The 18,179-nt window shown below is 41.9% G+C and overlaps 1 protein-coding gene across 3 annotated transcripts in view; it reads right to left on the minus strand.

Annotated features, from left to right (window-relative positions):
- EBF1 (EBF transcription factor 1) overlaps positions 1-18,179 on the minus strand; it is a 263,732-nt gene that overhangs the window by 90,891 nt on the left and 154,662 nt on the right. For all 3 annotated transcript variants that reach the window (XM_084215758.1, XM_084215757.1, XM_084215759.1), the window contains exon 7: positions 3,393-3,474. In XM_084215758.1, the coding sequence (XP_084071884.1) occupies positions 3,393-3,474 (82 nt within the window). The remainder of the gene's footprint in view (positions 1-3,392; positions 3,475-18,179) is intronic.

Genomic DNA, 18,179 nt, shown 5'->3' on the forward strand with positions numbered 1-18,179 from the left:
CCATTATCTGGGATTCATGAAGCATCATCTCTGTCTCTTATGCAAATTTGCAATAAGACACAAGTGGCTTCAATTCAAACATGAGTGGCAGCATCCCATGGAGGCAAACGAGCAGCCTCTGATGCAGGAGAGGCTGTGGTAGCAGAATCAAACAGCATGGCAATCTCTAAGTGACTTTCAAGGTTTTCATAATAAGTGAATGTTTGGGGTTTTATTCAGTGACACAGCCTGAAAAGTTTCCTCTAAATTAGAACTTGACATGTGTCAGTTTACAAGCAGTTGTGCTAAAACAAGAACAACAAGACAGCTAGGGCACCTGGGTTTCATTAATTACAATAACATACAAAACTGTTTAGGTTGTATGAATGAGTTTTTAGTTCTGAAAAATCAAATCTATGCAGAGTTCAATCATGACACCATCTACTTAGTAGCAGTATTATTATTACCACTAACTGGGGCCCATCCCACCAAGGATGATGAACTCCTCATCATTCAATTCTTCATCATTATTATGTGAAGAATTCACAACCAGACTGAGCATCTGCTCCGGAGGGTTTCTGGAACCAAAAGCAAGGTTGGGCAAAGGTGGTAATACACAACAGCACCAAATGTTTTGTGCAATTGGGCTGATGAAACATGGAGATGAAATTATTTTCTCAAGGACAAGCAGGAGTGTGAAGCACAGCTGAAGTACTGTGCAGTACTTGACTTCTCCTCCCTGATTGTCTCCTTGTGCTAATAGAGACACAACAAACACAGCCAGGGCCAGCACTGTTCCACACACACACACTGCTGGCACTCCACACCACTCCACTTGTCACATGCCTTGACATCTCAAACATGCAGAGAAATTTATTTTCATCCAGGCCCACAACAGCTTTTATGTTAGACTTATCACATTCCTACATTTGCAAGCAAAGTTCGGGATAAAACCTCCTAATTCATTTCTGATTGTGAGCCTGAATCAACACACACTCTGCCTCCTCCCTTTACTTTCTTAACATGTCTTGGATCCGATGATAATCAGACAATTCCATGCTACAGGGGAAAAAAAAACCAAACCAAATCTACTAAGAAAGGTAATTTTCTACAGGACTGGTCCTTAGTGCAGGACTTGTGTCCTTGGCCTTCCACTGATTCTCCCATCAAAACCATAATCTGTGTTCTAAGAACTTCCAGCTACTTTTGGGGACTGATGAATGACAGACCAAAAGATGGAAATATCTCTTGGCGGCTTCAAAGTCCAGCACAAGTAGGGGAATGAAGGAAGGGAATGTCTCCATTTTCGTGTGTATAAAGTGAGTATGGTACCATTTTAAAGTATTTGGAAATACCAGAACTTTGACATCACCAGTGGAGACCTTGTAAGTCACTGGCAACAACTTAAAGGCAGCTGATAGCAAACACAGGGGCACAGATTTCATTTGGTTCCTACACAACACTGCCTCAAAGACCCAGGAGCACCATAGCATTGAGATACTACATGAACATTTGGTGCTTTTCACCCTAAGAAATGATAAATGAAGTTTGGAGTCTGTAGAGCCCAGCTGTTTTATTTTAAGAAGTTTATTGCTAAAAAGACCAACAAGTTCAAAATTTAAAAAAAAGGGAAGAAACAAAAGCAGCTATTGTAAAACAATAAGCCTGGGCACTGAAGAGAACGCTGCGAGCTTCAATGCCACCCTGTATGAGAGTAGGAGTGGTTCACTCGGCTGAAAGTGATTAATTTCTTGAAAATGCTGAGGTCACGCTAATTGACATGACCTGTGTAATTAAGCAGTCTCTGTTTACACACGGAAAGCTCAACTGCTGTGAAGCTGGGTTTGTATGACAGAATGTCTTTACAAGTCAAGAGATCAACAACCTTTCCTATGTCCTACCTCCCCGCCGACACAGCTCCTGATTGCTGTTCTGAGGGAACACGCACAGGCATTTCCATATGAAAATCAGCCTCGAGCCTGGGCGAGCACAGCCCCAGCAGAGGGTACATGATGTGAAGCAAGCTCTGACAGACCCCAGGGGTGACTGCTCGGACTAAATCCCCGTGCTGGTGAGAGTCCTTTTCCCACATTCTCTTTCCGTGGTAATGCCCTCTGGAATCACAGGAGAATCGTGACAGAGGGAGGAGTGTGGGGTGAGAAGCTGAGGGCTCTGCCATGCTAATGCTGGCTTTTACACTGATTAATTTAATCCCTGTGGCCACATCTCCTCACTTCTGCACTTCCCTGCTCAGAGGCAAATAGCACCCTTCTGCCTTCCAGCATTGCTGCAATTAAGCAGGTCAACAAAAGACACTCTACAGATAAATAGTATTGTCACTTACATAACATTCAACACTTGGATTGAAGTGCAACAATGCTGGAAAAGAAGCAAACAAGGTCCTGAGTAACTACAGAAAGCAGATATATTTTGGAGTTGTCTTTCTCCTGAGACCCATGTGGTCCATGGGACAAGGACAAATCTCTTGTTTCTTCCTCAGATCCCTGAGGCAAAGCCCCATGGACAGATTCCACCATGTTTGCCCCACGGGCTGTATTCACTCCTCCCACCAAAAGAGAAGGTTTTTTGACTTTCTATCCCATATTTTTATTCAGCACATACCCAGGTAAAGTATTATTGCCACAGCCAAAGAGCATGTCTTCAATAAAAAGTTGGAACAATTATTCCTCAGCGTTGCCACCACTCCACTCTGCTGCCAGCGCTAGGGAAGTGCATGTACAGACCACCTTCCCAAGGGACAGTGATGCTCTTCATCCCAAAATGAGTTGTGACACAGGTGGAGCACAACAAGATCTCCTTGGCCATCTAAAGCTTTGTTGATATTTCAGCTCCCAAGCCCCAGTGCCACAAAATGCAACAGTGGGGAAATACCAGCCCAAAGCATCCTAAGAAAGGGACTTTTTCCATGTGCTCACTACAGGGACAGACCTTCATCCCATCAATGCACATTTGAGTCTTTACCATTGCTCAGGAGTAACATATGTAGCCACATGCCTGATTTTATTAATTGCTCTTCCACCTTCCTCTGCCCCAGCCAATAAACAAGGTGCTCACTTGGTGTCTGCCTGAAAACAAACAATTCCCCGTGGAGAGAGAAATATCTCACAGAGCAGGGGAACCCAATAGCTGAAAACAACAGAGAGGTCATTTTGATTTTTCCTTTTCATGCTTTCCCTTCCGGTGGAGATGACATTATCTTCAAGAGTGCTCTCTTCCACAGCAAGAAAACCCAACTACTTCCTGACAATTCTGCCGTGACAAGAAGTCCTCGGGCATTATTTTGTGACCTTATGTTTTTAGCATCTTCCAGTGAATTACTAGGTTAGTTTGGGTCAAAGTACTTCTGTCCTAACAGCTGCTGATTTTTAAAGGAGGAAGCGTGTCCGACTGACCTGGAATCGACGCATGTCTCGAGGGTTTCCTGCATTTTTTAGGCAATTTTGGTTACATTTGAGGAAAAATTTCAAGAAGAACCTGTGGAGAAACAGAAATGAACATTAATGTCTTATAAATAGGGTGTAGTCTGTATAAATATGACAGTAATACAAATATGATAGCTGCACATTTGGTCCAGCAAAGACTTATCAACATCAGTACTCCCAACTCAGACAAAAAACCTCCCTGCTCAACCAAAGGAGGAGTGGAACTTACATAGGCCTGATCTAGCAAAACATGTGAGCACATCCTGAAAATTTAAACACTAATTTCATAGCTGTGTTGTGTCAGAGCCATTAAAGTTTGCAGAGTCAGTCCCTCTGTCACGCCAGGCTGGCTGTGCCATCCAGAGCAATGAGGAACAGACACGTTTTTCATCACAGCAAAAAAAGGACAGAAAAATGCTAGACATGAAAATTCCCTTGGGTATAAATGGGGTTTTGTTTTACAAGTTCGCTGTCACCCTCAAGTTTTGATTTAATACAAAAATACTGAAAATGTTCCATACAGTTGCAATCTCCCCCCCAGGACTAAACCGAGTTTGTGCATAAAATTAATGCTCCAATAGTGGTTAGTGGAGCCCAAATCCCTGAGAGAAGGGGGAAGCCTTGGTCAAAAGAATGACTTCATGGAAAAATGAAATGTTTTTGATGCAGTCTATTTCCTGACCATACACAGTTCACTGAAGTAGCTATATGACCCTGACATATATCTCTAAGAAAAGACATTGCCTTTTACAAAGCCAAAGAAAAAGGCAAACATTTCACTGAAAATATTTCCTTCAGTGTTATGCATCAGTGGACTGTAAACTCATAAAGACAAGTCAATGAATAATAGTGGGTCTCAGATTCCAGGCTTCCTCCCTGAAAGCCAAAGTTTATCAGCCTTTTGTCCAAAATAAACTACAGACTAAGGTCTACTAAAGCTCAGCCGTGCAAAGTTTAATTCTATAGCAAGTTTAAAGCCCAGTGTAGCCAGACCGGGCAGCATTACATGTGCAATAACCATCAGTGACGAAGTACAAGTTCCTCTGCCCTGTTCCCACATACAGGAGTGGGGTGGGGAACAGTTTGAACCTGTTTTGCTTTAAATCTGAATGTTAACTTTTGCAAGCAGCCCTCTTTTAGCACCCAAACTGAATGCTAGGTCAGCAGAATTTGCACAGATTGTCACCAAGAAAGGCAACACTGCAGGGTAAACAGCTTCAGAAAATCCCTTTTTGATGAGCAGCATTCTTTGCCCTGATCTAGTTGGGATGCTGCCCCTTAACAAGGCAAGTTTTGCTGCTTGCTCCTCCAAGTCAAGGAAATCATACAAGGCAAACGGCTGCAACGATAAATCGAAACTACAAGGGACTGTTTTCATTAAAGAAATGCAATGTAATGAGGAGGATTATCAAACGTGATGCTTGGGATTATCAAGGAGTAGATCTCCTGGCCCAGGAAGTCTCTTCTAGACTTGAGCTTCTAAATAAGAGCACGCAATCCACATAAAATAAACACGCACTGCACTGGAGCAGGGCTTTGGAGGCAGTGTTTGTTTAAAGGACAGAGCAGTGCAAGTCATTGCATTTCTCAATCAACCAGGTTCTGATATTCAATAATGGAAAGGTGGTGCTATTTGCTGTACATGTGTGTCTTTTTAAGCTGCTAATGGCCAGCTGTGACAGCCTGACTCAGATTGTGTAGAAGGAGCTGTCAGCACAAATCTTGGCATCTCGGATCCAGACAACCGCTTGCCACCAGGCAAGGGCTTGTACTTGTGCCAGAATGGATTTTGAGAGACAAGCAAATAGGGCATTAATTCCACCAAAGAAAAACGAAAAGTGGGGGGAGTTGGGGATCTTACACTTCAGATGATGGCTTTCCTGTCAACAGCTCGTCACTTAGCTCACGAGCTATGAAGGGCACAGACATCAGATCCCTCTTGCCCTAAGCTGGCCCTGTCTTGTGAAACCCTGGCAGGATTTGGAGACCACCCCTCCACACGAGATTGCTCGCTGAAATAAAAAGCCTGGCCATCTGTTCAGAGGCAAAGACATCCCTGTCAGCTGGTGCCTACAGCCTCAAACAGGCCCTTATGTGGCAAAACCTCTCAGAGCCACTCACTCTTTGGGGAGAAGCTGGCGCTGCCCTGGGCTTACCGCAGGATTTTGGCGGCTTTGCCGAGGGCTCAATCCAGCAGCTGCCCACCCGGTCTGCCACAGCCCCAGAGCAACACTCTGGCCCTGAGGGGAGCTGGGGCATGGAAAAGTTAAAAATAGCTAAAAATTCCTGGTTTGTATTCGCCTAGCACACAAATAACGGGCAGGGAGGGTTGGTGGCCTGATTAAGGGTTCCCCAAAAAAGATGGAAAGCTCTTTGTGAAGCTCTATGGAGAAACACTGGGTCTTCCCTCCCCTTACAAACTCTGAATTCATGTCAACTCAAAGGCTTGGAAAGTCACTCTGAAATACCAGTTTGCTTTTTGGGGTCTGCAAAACTCTAACCCAAAGTTTCACTGTCTAACTCCATTTGCACTGTGCTATAACCCCCAAAGGCTACAGAAGTTTCACCAAAATAAACTGCAGAAGAAATGAAGCTCATCTGTTTAAACCTACCAAAAAACCTCAGGCAAACAAGCAAGCAAACAAAACTTCTTTTGAATTAAACCAACTCCAGAAAAAAATTAACTTGCAAAAATAACAGCATTTTCAGAGGAACGTGAAGCTCACACAGCCGAGTTCACTCACTGCATGTTAAGCAAAAAAAAGTCACCAGTTTACAGAACACATTCTGCCAAGTGCCATATTTTAATTCTACTGAAAGACAAAACAAACAATGGGGCTGCACTTTGTTTGGGAACACACCAGGGCTGGAGTCCCCCTGGCCACACCAAGCATCCCACACTCATCCAGGCAAGAGCTGAGCAGCTCCTGGGCTGGCATCACACCCCCAGCTGAGGGAACCCCCTTACCCTGGCAGGAAGGAGGAGAAGAACAGATAAAGACAAGAGTAGAACAGAGCAGTTTGATTCATGGGGCTCAGCCCAGGCTCTGGTTCCTGCTTTAGGCCAATTGTTCAGGTGCCTTCATCACCTCAAGCCCGGTCCTGCCAGCGCTGCTCATTAGCAACACTTCACTCTGCAAATATTTCAGATTTGGACTGACAGCTCTGGTCCAGGAGAAGTGCCAACAGAGCTGAGCTCTTTGTAAGCATAAACCTCCATCCCCATTTGCTCACATCAAGCTTCTTCACAGTGGGTTATTTTTTTTTCAATTCTAACTTTCCCTGCATTTGGCAGGACTGTGTACCATTAATGCTAACCACAGAGGATATATAGCATTAATACTCACTACTGGGGTCTGAAATTCATTTCCAAGATGAAAAAAAAATGTGCAAAACACAGGAGTGTCAATAAAATCTTCAACTCCCTCTCCAAACTTATGTGACTGCTGAACACCCGCTCTTCTGCCACACAGGAGTCAGTCATCAATTATCCTTATTGCTACCATTGAAGGTTTGGGGTTTTTTCATGAATCAACCAAAACATATTTTCTCACTCCCTTCCTGACTACTACCATTCCTGGCGTGAAGAGCAGTTTTGCACGTGGAGCAGAGAAACACAATCCAGCTCCATCTGAGTCAGCTCAGGTCCAGGAACAAAAACTTGCATTGGTACTAAACCAAAGAATTCCATGCATCACCTTTACCCCACAGAGACATGGCTGGAGAGTAAGGAAGAGAACTCTGGGGGAAAACCAGTTAATTTTAGATTATATTTAGGTGTCCTACCATGCTGCTCAGGGCAGGCTGCAAAAACTGCTGAGGGAGTGAAGTTGCTGAGCAGTTAAGCTGTGCCATGCATGCACCACAAATCCCTGAGTAACCGCAAGGTCCAGTGTAGAAATACATCCCCTGGTTAAATACAAATCCCTGGGCTGAATCAGGCCCCAAACTAATGTAATCTTCTCTCTGCCAGGCAAAAGCCCTAAAAAATTAGCAATTGGCTGTTGGGAATGTTCTCTCCTTTTCTCACAATTCAATAGAAATTCCTTTTTTGGAGATGAAGCTGTGGGTTTTTTTCTAACAAAACTGCTGCATTTCCAAAAAGATGTTGGTGCCAGTAGGACTGTGCTCTCACCCTCTGCTAGGGAGGAACTCTACCCCAGGCCTGGTTCCTACTGTTACTTCCAGCTCCTGAAACCAGCTCAGGAGTCCTCACTCCTGCCCCATCCATCCTGTGATTCCCCTCGTTCCACTGATGGATCTGGTGAGCACAAGACCAGCTGGAGGTCACTCCACTTGTTTGAAATACTCACTGCCAGCCTCATTTTCCATCACACACCAAAACCCTTTGGGTTTGTGCAACACCTTCCCCAGCAGCATCCTGCTCTCTGCCACCGCCACAGGGATTTAAGTTAAACCCACGTCAGAAATGGAAGTAATGAAGATGTAAGAGGATTTTGCCTTCCTGCTTTTCTTGCCACTACAAATTATTACTCATGTTTATTAAAAATAAGTGAAGAGTTAAATTAAAGAAAGCAAGCTCTGACATGAGCTACGTTGGCTCTTCTGTCACTCCCTGAAGGAAATTTAAAGGAACTCAAACACGAAGGCTTAGCAGTAGGATTTTCTTGCCATTGCCACAATAAATATGTCTGTGGAAGGAGAAAAAAAATAGTTGGAAAGAAGACCTGCTGCATTCCTGATGCTGAAGAAAAGCTTGTTTGTTCCTGATACATTGGAGAAGTTGTTCAAGAACAGTTCCTCCATGTGAAAATACGACAGCTGTCATGGTGCCAAGGTCAGCCAGACCAGTGGCTATCCAGAGTGAGTGCTGGTTATACAGCTCAGACCTGGCTAGGGCAAACAAAACTGACAAAACACACTTTTTCTGTGCTGTAAACACATTTGATTGAAAAAGAGCAACTTCACACTGCTGGATGAAACACAGCAGCAAGTATATGTGGGTTTGTAAAATTAGTAAAACCAAAATACACAGGGCCAGGGCAATAATTAGCAACTTTCCATCAGATAAAAGGATTGCATACCCATTCTGTACGGCACACCAATTCAGCAGAGTACTAAATATGTGCATAAATTTAAATATACAAGCAGTACTGGTGGAGACAAAGGTACCACTCACATACTTGAGCACACCCAGCTCTGCTGTCAGCCTGGTGATGTTACAAAAACGTTGTCTCAAACAAACTCTGATGGGTATTTTAGCTCTGGCATATCCAGAGGAACCAAAGCCAGTACAGAGGTGAGCCCAGAGGTCACCAAGGCTGACAGTGCTTTGTTTGCCTCTGCAGGGTTTTCTCTGCATTTTTCACACACTTCTCTCTTTGTCAATCTATAACTTCTCCTGCAACTCTTGGTAACTTGATCTACTCAGTAATCTGTCTCGAAAATAAAAATATAGAGAAAATTCTATTTTATTTGGAAAAGTAAATAATAAAAAGGTAGAGAGAGTAGCTTCAGATTAGGTATGAGAAAAAACTTCTTCCCTGTGAGGGAGGTGAGACCCTGGCACAGGTTGCCCACAGAACCTCCTGGATCCCTGGAAGTGTCCAAGGCCAGGCTGGACAGGGCTTGGAGCGCCCTGGGATAGTGAAAGTGTCCCTGCCCATGGTAGGGGATTGGAATGAGATGAGCTTTAAGATCCCCTCCAACCCAAACCATTCTATGATGCTATCATTCCACGATCTATGAAATGCCCTTTTAGAAACTTCAGAAAGACAAGTTAATCCTTTTCCCTTTTCAAGTTGACTCTTCCTATCCAAACTCCTATTATAAAATGGCAAAATTCCAAACTTAGGCTAAAATAAAAGCTTTTTTTTAATCTTGAAGAAGAATTTCTTTCATTTTCCAACATTTTAAAACTTCACTTGAAGATTGTTTTTTGGTTTTTTTTCTTTGCAGGCCTTTTCACATACAGCTCCCTGATCACGTCAGGTACCTTATTCACAAAAGAATAATTGAGACTTACACTGATATTTACCAACATGAGGCTGAGCATGGAAATCAAATATAGGCATGGAGAAAACCTCCTATTACCCACATGTTCACAGCTGGATTTTACTTGCCTCTTTAGTCAATAAACAGCAGTAGCTACCTTTTGTGGCATTTTTACAACAGGAAATTTATTCTGCAGAAGAGAAATTAAACACCAGATACAGCCATCTAACTCTCTTCTAAACATAACCTCTTGAGTTATCAAACATCCTAATTAGGAAAAAAAAAATCTCAAATCTGTTCTCTCTGGATTCAATGTTCTTACTGATTTAAAATGGAAACCAAATCAGACATGAGTTTTGCATTTATGGGATGCTAAGAAATTCACTGGTTTACAAAACAAACAAACACCAAAACTAAAGGCATGGAAAATTATTTACTAGACAATATATATCTTCCTCCTGAACTGCAGAAAAGGTCCAAGAAAAACAATATGATGCAGAGAATAAACCTCAAGCAGTCACAGCCTGTTGACTGAAATTTTTCAGGCAGTGCCATAATAACAGAAATAATAATAATAATAATAATAATAATAATAATAATAATAATAATAATAATAATAATAATAATAATAATAATAATAATAATAATAATAATGTTATTTTTGTGAACTTGCTGTTGCTGCCAGAGCTCCAGCACTGCTGTTATCAATACAGTAAATATTCAGCTCAGCACAGCAAATAGCTGAGGAGGCACCCACATAATCTCCAAATCAGAAGGCAGGACCACCCAAACCAGCCTTAAATTACTCATTGCTCACTTCAGCAAGTGCTCCCAGTCACTTTTCCTCAGGTCTGTGCGTTCTGCACAGCGAAGCACAGCATATCAATTTTTCATCTTGCATCTTCTGGACTCCTCTAGCTCCCTGATACTGAGTTATATAATGCATCACAGAAATTTAGAGTAGTTTGGGAAAGTGTGTTTGGCATTTTCTCCAGTGAGTGAGTTAAAATCCCAGAGAGGCTGTTTTAGTTTCTTTGCCCAGACTTTTAATAAGAAAAGAAAGAAATAACACCACTGAAAAACAACATCACAAAACAGAATTAAGAATAGTCCAGAGGCAGGTTTGAATGTTCAGTTTTTTGCAATTTAATTTTGCCCCCAGATCTGACGTTTTAATATTTTTTTTCCTTTAGAGAAAATCTGAATTTTCCTATATCTCCTTACTTGTGCCCAGCTCCATTATCTAAAATTTTAATTACACTTGAACTGCAGCTACTTTTCCATCACAAACAAAAAAAAAAGTTGGAAGGAGCTTATGCCATCTGTGTACAGGGGAAACACAGTATTTGGGTGATCACAACCACTGTGAACAGTAAAACAGTAACAATAAAAGTTAATCAATTTGCTTCAGTTTAACCACTTTTCCCTTCAGTCTCTCCCCATTTCACCCCTCAAACACACGGGCATAAAAGCGAGTTAACTATTTTTAATTTTCACTGAAGACATCGGACTTCAGTCACTGGAAAAAACGACAAACCAGCCCTGTGGTCTGTCATAGTTCACACAATGCCAGTGAATTAGCAGCCCTGCCAGAGCCATACTTTAGCAGAAAGAGCCTCTGTTCAGTGTAAGTGCTGACAGATAACAGCAGTGCTGTTATTGCAACACGATATCAGCATTTGCTTCCCTGCCTTCTCTAGGTAAACTCCTGTAACTTTAGCATGGGCACCAAAAAGCAGCAGAGGTATCAGAGTCAGGGGATGTTGGAGAGCAGGGCTAATCCAGCCCTCTGAAGCTACTTTTTTACAGCAAACATGGGGCCCTAAAATATTTCACCTTGTTGGTGAAATATTGTTCCCGAACCTTGTTGGGTTGTTGGTGACATATTTCTTTCACCAGCTTACTGAGAAAGTTATAAAGATTCACATGGTAAATACTTCATGTGTGGGAAACACATTTCCCACCTTTCACTGGACCAGGCACATGTAAATCCCCTGCATGTAAAATTGTGTGCAATCTGCATGCACATAAAAAAATTAATGATTCCTCAAATAACCTGACCCCAAGAATATCTTTAAGTAACATTGACACACTGGTACCATCACCCAAACCTGCAAAACCCAGAGGCTGAGACCATTTAAAGGACAGGTGGGAGCCTCTAAAGCACTGAGAAAAAATTCTGCACAAGCAGAAGATGAAGCGTTACTCAAACCCCGTCTGAACAGATGCATCCTCCAGCATTTACACCAGGTGTAGACATGATCTTACAATGGTGAAACCTCCCAGGACCTGGCTCAGAACCTGCTTGGTTTTGCCCTTAAATGTCCTTTCTAGGTGAAAGATGCTTTATGTTAAAAAAAAATTAAAATAAAAAATAAAAAAGAGGCAGGAAGTCTGCTTAGACTGACATGGAAATTATTTTGGACCAGATTTATGTGTAGGAATGATGGCCTGAAGAGAAACAACCAAAATGCTGTTAGATCTCTTATTTACAGCAACCCATAGTATACACCAGTAACGAGTCAGAAGAACATAAGACATCAAGAAAGTGATTATTGAGTAAATGCATGTCTCAAAAAAAAAAAAAAACCCACAAATAAATACACATTAAAATACACAATCCAAGGGGTTTCCAGAGAAAGGCAAAAACGTTTCACAGTGCTGTGTGCCCATGAGATGCTGACTTTGGGCAAGCTCAGGGGTTCTTGGCTGCAGCTGCTCCAGTGCTTTGGGATCACTGCCAGCAAGATCTACACTGCAAGACTGTGGGATTTACTGCTGGGATGACACCTCAGCTTCTGCACCACTACATCCTCCAGAGAACTGCAACAGCGATGGACAAATTTAAAAGGTGCCTGTAAATCTCCTGTTCACACAGTCCTGGGTGGAACTTACCTCACCTGAGCCACCTCAGTAACTGCAGAGAAGTATTTGGGAACTGTAATATGGAGGGGAATTGATTGCATCCCCTCCTAAGACAACTTATGCTTCAAAGAACACATTAAATGTTTGCTTCAAGTAAAGTAGCAGCAGTGAAGGACATTCTGTGTGAAAGGTACATTATGGGGAAGGCAAAAAAAACAATAAATTAATAACGTTAATCTATTAAAAGCTAACTTTTAATAAATTAAAAACTAAAATGATCTGGGAACCCAGTCAGTCACTGACAAAGGACAATATGACAGAGATGCTGCTGGGAGATGTGATTTTACACTTTTGTGGTTCTCTTGAATAAAAAATAAAAAATAAAACAACAATTAAAAGAAATCTTTAAAATAAACTAGTAGGGGTGAGTCTAGAATTAGCTGTCCAGAAAAAAATATACGTGCAAATGTACATTTGTATATACACTAGACAAAATCAAGTGCAAAAATATTGTGGAAAAAAGTCAAGTGCTGCCTTCAGCCCCTGCCCACAAGCTGGACATTCCATCCAGGGGTTCCCATTGTTTCATGATATTTAAGAGAATAAAGCCCTCGTTTCCTTTGCAGCAGGGAGCTCTGGCAGTGAGCACAGGATCCGGAGTGTAGTGGCTATTTTGAGAACTGGAAGGAAGCAAGAGGCTGCTCTGTGCAAAGGCAGAGGCACTTTGAGCTGTGTGTGCAGTGGTTCAACAAGGGAAGACCTGCCAGGGGTACTTGAGGGGGATCATGAACTGCCTCTAAGCATAAAATGCTGCAGATGTGTGTGTGTTGGACAAGCAACCCAAACACTGTAAAATTCATTGGGATTTACCACAAATGGGGAAAAACTGAAAGAGGAAGGGGAAAAGAGATTCTGATGTGCTGGTAAAGCAGACCACCCTATATCTACTTCTGGAGATGTCATCAATAAATATTGCATATGTCTGCTACCTTTAACATGAATTGAAAGAGCTTAATTAACGTCAGAAATAATGACCTCTGCAACAAGCATGCAGAATCCAATCATATCTGCTTACATCACAAGTTTTGGATTAAGTGCTTCAGAGTTTTTCTTAATGCAATGAGCCTTGAATACACAGAAAAAAGACTTTTGCTGATGTCCTCTTCCATGTCAGAGAGATGTGGGAAAGGCATTACCTGCTATAGGCTATAACTGCAAAGTTATCTCTTGTACCAGTTGGGAAAGGTGATGCAGCTAACAAGAATATTTTCCCCTGTCCTTGAAGCTCACCATCCAGTGAGGGTACCCAAGCTGAAGGACAAAACCCCAAAACTGGAGTGGAATTCAGTTCAGGATGCTGGTGACAAGTTAGAACTGGAGCAAAGCAAAGGCATGAGCTGGCATTTGTAAGACATTTATAAAATAAATCATGCTCATGCTACTTTGTTGGTGAGAACTATGAAAAACATCACATTTAGAGGGAGTTCAACAGACCAAATGCAGTGTAAGGGCAGAGGCACAGCATTAAAAACCTGACAGAGGGGAACAGGGAACAGCTACAGACAACTTCCATGGTGTTAAAACACAGACAAGACTTGGGATTTCCCCTGTATTTATTGATGTCTGGCTGTGTCCCAGATGCCCTTCTGTGTGAAAGAAGAGCTGAGACCTGTGATCAGTCAGATTTACACCCACAAAACACAGAGCATGAGGGTCTACAAAGTACTAGATAAGTACTTCAGAATTATGATTTTTCTGTGTTGCTGCAGAGGACAGCATCAGCAATGGAAACTTTACAAAGAGCAGTTAAGAAACCTTGCTAAGCAGCCAGGGCAGAAAGATAAAAGTTGTGGTTCATCTACATCTTACCAACCAATGAAAGTTACAATTCAATGGACTTGAAAGTACTTGCAACTGAACAACTTTTAAAAACTCTAATTCTATTTTATGTTCTATTGTACATAAAATAGAATTAGAGAGCAATTGTGCTGGACAAGGAAGAATTTTTTCACTGCAAGGCTGGCAAAGATTTGGAAAGGGCTACCCAGGGAGGTGGTGGAGTTCCCACCCCTGGAGCTGTCCAAGGAATGACTGGACAAGACATTCAGTGGTTTAGTTGAAACCAGGGTAGTCAGTCAAAGGCTGGACTTAATGCTATTGGAGGTCTTTTCCAACTTTAATGGTTCTATGATTCTAAGTTATACATCTCTGCTTAATGTCCAAATAAAAATTAGGAACAAATTTGGAGAAATACTGTGCAGTGCCAATGACAAACTCATCAGCAGACAGGTGTTAGACAACATGCTAAAATACCCTCACATCAACTTGTCAACAATTACCACCAACTAACAGACAACCCTGACAATATAATGCTCAGGGCTTGACTGAAAATACAGTTAAATGTACACTATCACATACAAATTGCATGTGACTTTGAGTCTATTCAATGAAATAATATTACTCCAAGTTGGGAAGTATAGATCATTCTGATTACAACTGAATGGCAAAATTTTTATCTTCTAAGATTTCTTCCACTGTGCAGAATAACTGCAACAAGCACAAAATGACTGCACTGCTCCTGCAGGGAAGCCTCTCTGCCACCCTGGAGCTGCAGCATTGCCTGTCTACAGCCAACTTTACCCTTGGCATCTTCTGAGTCCTTCACCAACTCTTCACACAAAGTCCATGGATATAAAGAGGCAGGTTTGGCTCACTGTGCTTAAGAGAGCGTGAAGATCCCTTCATCTTAAAGATTCCCAACTCTCAGTGGAAGCAGCTACCTGGAACTTGCAAGGACATTGAGGAGAACACTTTCATCCTTGCAGAAAGCATCTTGGGACTTGTTAAGACTACAGGTGGTCAGACACTTGACTTTGTGTCTCTCCTGAAAGACAGCACCTCCAGCAAGGCAGCACTCCCTGGTGTGACACCTCTTCAGCAGCATCTGAAAGGGAAGCCAACCTCCCGCTGAGCCACCAAACGCTGCTTCCCACACTAGCAAGGCTTTTCCTTAGAGGACTCTTTGAAAATAAAAAATTGTCAACCTAGTGATGCAGTGCCAATAACTCCATGAGCTGTTGCTTTTGTATATCCTGAAGGTTGCTTTTAAAAAATGGGTTTCATAACAGGTTACGGCAAAGCGATGTCTCACAAGTTTTAAATTGAGATTTTTTTTTTAATTTTTTTTTTCTTTTTTTGAACCTGCACATGGTTTTCTTGATCTCCATCCAGTCATTTAGAAAGCACATTCTAATGTTCACCTACCTGTCACTTTGAAAGCAAGAGACAGATACATTCTGTATTCCTTGGTAATAGTTTTAAGTTATTTTTTAAAGTCCACTTCTAAAGATCACAAAATAATGGAAAAAAAAAAAAAGAGGGCTTCTCTTCTTTTTTCAAAGGAATCTTTGTATCAAATTGTAGGCAATAATGCATTTGAGATACAGAAACAAAGAATGGAAGTGGAGCTGGCAGAAACCACCTTTCCTTCATCCCAAAGAGACTTATGTTTTTAAGGTATCCAGGCAGAAAATTTTCTGGAATTTTAAATACGTTAATAGCTCAAAGTAATGATGACTCCAAGCCCAAACCTCAAATTGGAAAGTTCCTGAGCCCTGAGCAACATTCAGTCTGCAGCAGTGAAAGAGTGAAACAAATTCGGACGGGAACACGCACACCTTTTGTGAAGTTCTCACCTGAGGTTGGCATTTGACCAGAAATAACCAGCTCAGACCCCATCTCGGAGACCCGAGCTCAGGACCAAGAAGTCTTTAGAATAAACTGAAAATGTCTTCCTGAAGTGCAAGAGAGGCTGGTTTCTCTCTTGTTGCACTGTGTGTTCCCAAACTCTCTCCCACCCATTGCCTCTTAAAGGACATTGGCAAATGGCACCCCTTAGGCTGTATAAATCTCTGCAGAAGCAACGGCATAATTTTTCTCCCATCACGAACCTTCCAGTCTAATATTTGACAGCCTAGATCAGGTGCTGTCCAAACATTTATTAAAACATTTTAAATGATGAATATATCCAATTATTACTATTAATGCAGCTAATACTGACTAATGAGGGGGAAACACACTAGCTTGTGTCCCGCAATTCATTACCCCTGCCTTGTCAACAATTCAAAGCCCAAAACCTAATCATCCATACCGGGCCCTGTTATATTTCACACGTCACATTTAATAAGTCACTCAGTGCCTATAAATTAATGTAACATGTCGGCGTTTATGAGCGCGGCTTTGTCGCTGTTAACAAATGATGTGCTGGCCTGGTCTGCTGCAGCTCAGCAGTGACGAATGATGGAGGATGATTTCTCTCCAAACTATAAACTGCACGCTGGGGACCACAGCCACACGTGGGCATGTGTGTCCACACCCAGGCTGGGCATGGGAATGGGGTAGAATATACAGAATTTGGTACCTGTTACAGGTGCATTTCATACATTTTAATGTACTCAATATTTTTCAGTCCAGTCGTTAAATTTTATCAGCGCACATCATAACTAGTCAGACACATATAGAGATGAACACAGGTTGCCACACAGTATTATAGGGATGTATAAAGAGCTCTTCAGCAAGTTTATCAAAAACACATCTCCTGAGTGTATCACGTTACAATTTCACTTGCACCACTTTAAGCCAACCAAGTTTATAGAGACTATCATTTATAACAACACAACACACAGGTGGGGCCAGATCTTGGGTTTGATTTACAGTTACTCTGAACACCTGTAATATTTCCATTCTTAGTGCTTCCACAGCCAATCACAGCTTGAAACAGAAATGAAACACCACAGAGTTGTATTGCAGAATGTGATGCTAAACTGCAGATGACTGGCACAGCACCAATACTTCCTTTACTACTTCTTGAGCAAAACTGATTTCTTTTAAACAATATGAATAAAGCATAACTTAAAGTAACAGAGTATATTAAAAATGTACATGTGATATACATGTACTTTTTAAAACCCTTTTTCCAATTTTTCTGAAAAAACTGTAAGCACTGGAAAGCAACAGGGAAAATGTTGGCATCTTTTGGTTACTTTGGTTACAGCTGTGGCAGGTTCAGGATTGAGGAAAGACATCTGGATCTACATACAACTGCATTAAGTACTATGTGCAGTAATAAAACAGCATGTTGCAAATGAGCACTGTGGCCAGGAGGGAAGTTGCCACTGGAATCAGCTTTTATGGAGCTCAAGAGGTTTGTCAGCAGCAGCAGAAGAAAGATAAGGAAAGGACCCCTGACAGCTGAGCTCCTCACTCCTTGAAAAGCTGATGCTTACCAAAGCACAAACCAGGACCCCTGTTTTGGTTTTATAACAAAGCTTTCCTGAGAGTAAGGCCAGTTTTGCCCATATGGTCTTTTACAGTGTTGTATTCCATTACAGCAACAGATTCCTTATGGAACAGAGCATCCTGGAATACACACAATAATGCATTGGGGATGAGCTCACAGCCAGCCTGGGAGAGACAGATTTGACTGAATTCTCTGGATGCTTTTATTGCCTCTGTTGGGAAATGACAGTCTGTAAAAAAGGAAGATTTGTGTGAAAGGATCACGTCTGAAGGTCTGCCAGCACAAAAAACATTCTTAGAGAAAAACCTCTAGTGTGACAAAACATCATCTTGAGAAAGTTCATAAGTGAGTGAAAGCTCTTCACTTAATCTTGGCAGCCGTGACTCAATGCTTCCATGTCCTACTGAAGCAGAATCCTGAAGAGCAGTGCAGCAGAAAGTCACACTTATTTTCCAAAATCAATCCACCCTGGAAGGGCCATCCCATGGTTACAGTACTAGAGCAGAACACAGAAGACCTACATTCCTTTCTGTGCTTGGTACACTTTGGAAGCTGCCGAGTCGCTTTCAGGCTGCTAAAGTTGCAATTAAGCCCTCTTAAAAGTCCTACTGCACATTTTACTGCATCCTTAGAAGTCA

The sequence above is a fragment of the Fringilla coelebs genome (assembly GCF_963513975.1).
Source record: "Fringilla coelebs genome assembly, chromosome: 15".
NCBI classification, from domain to species: Eukaryota; Metazoa; Chordata; class Aves; order Passeriformes; family Fringillidae; genus Fringilla; species Fringilla coelebs.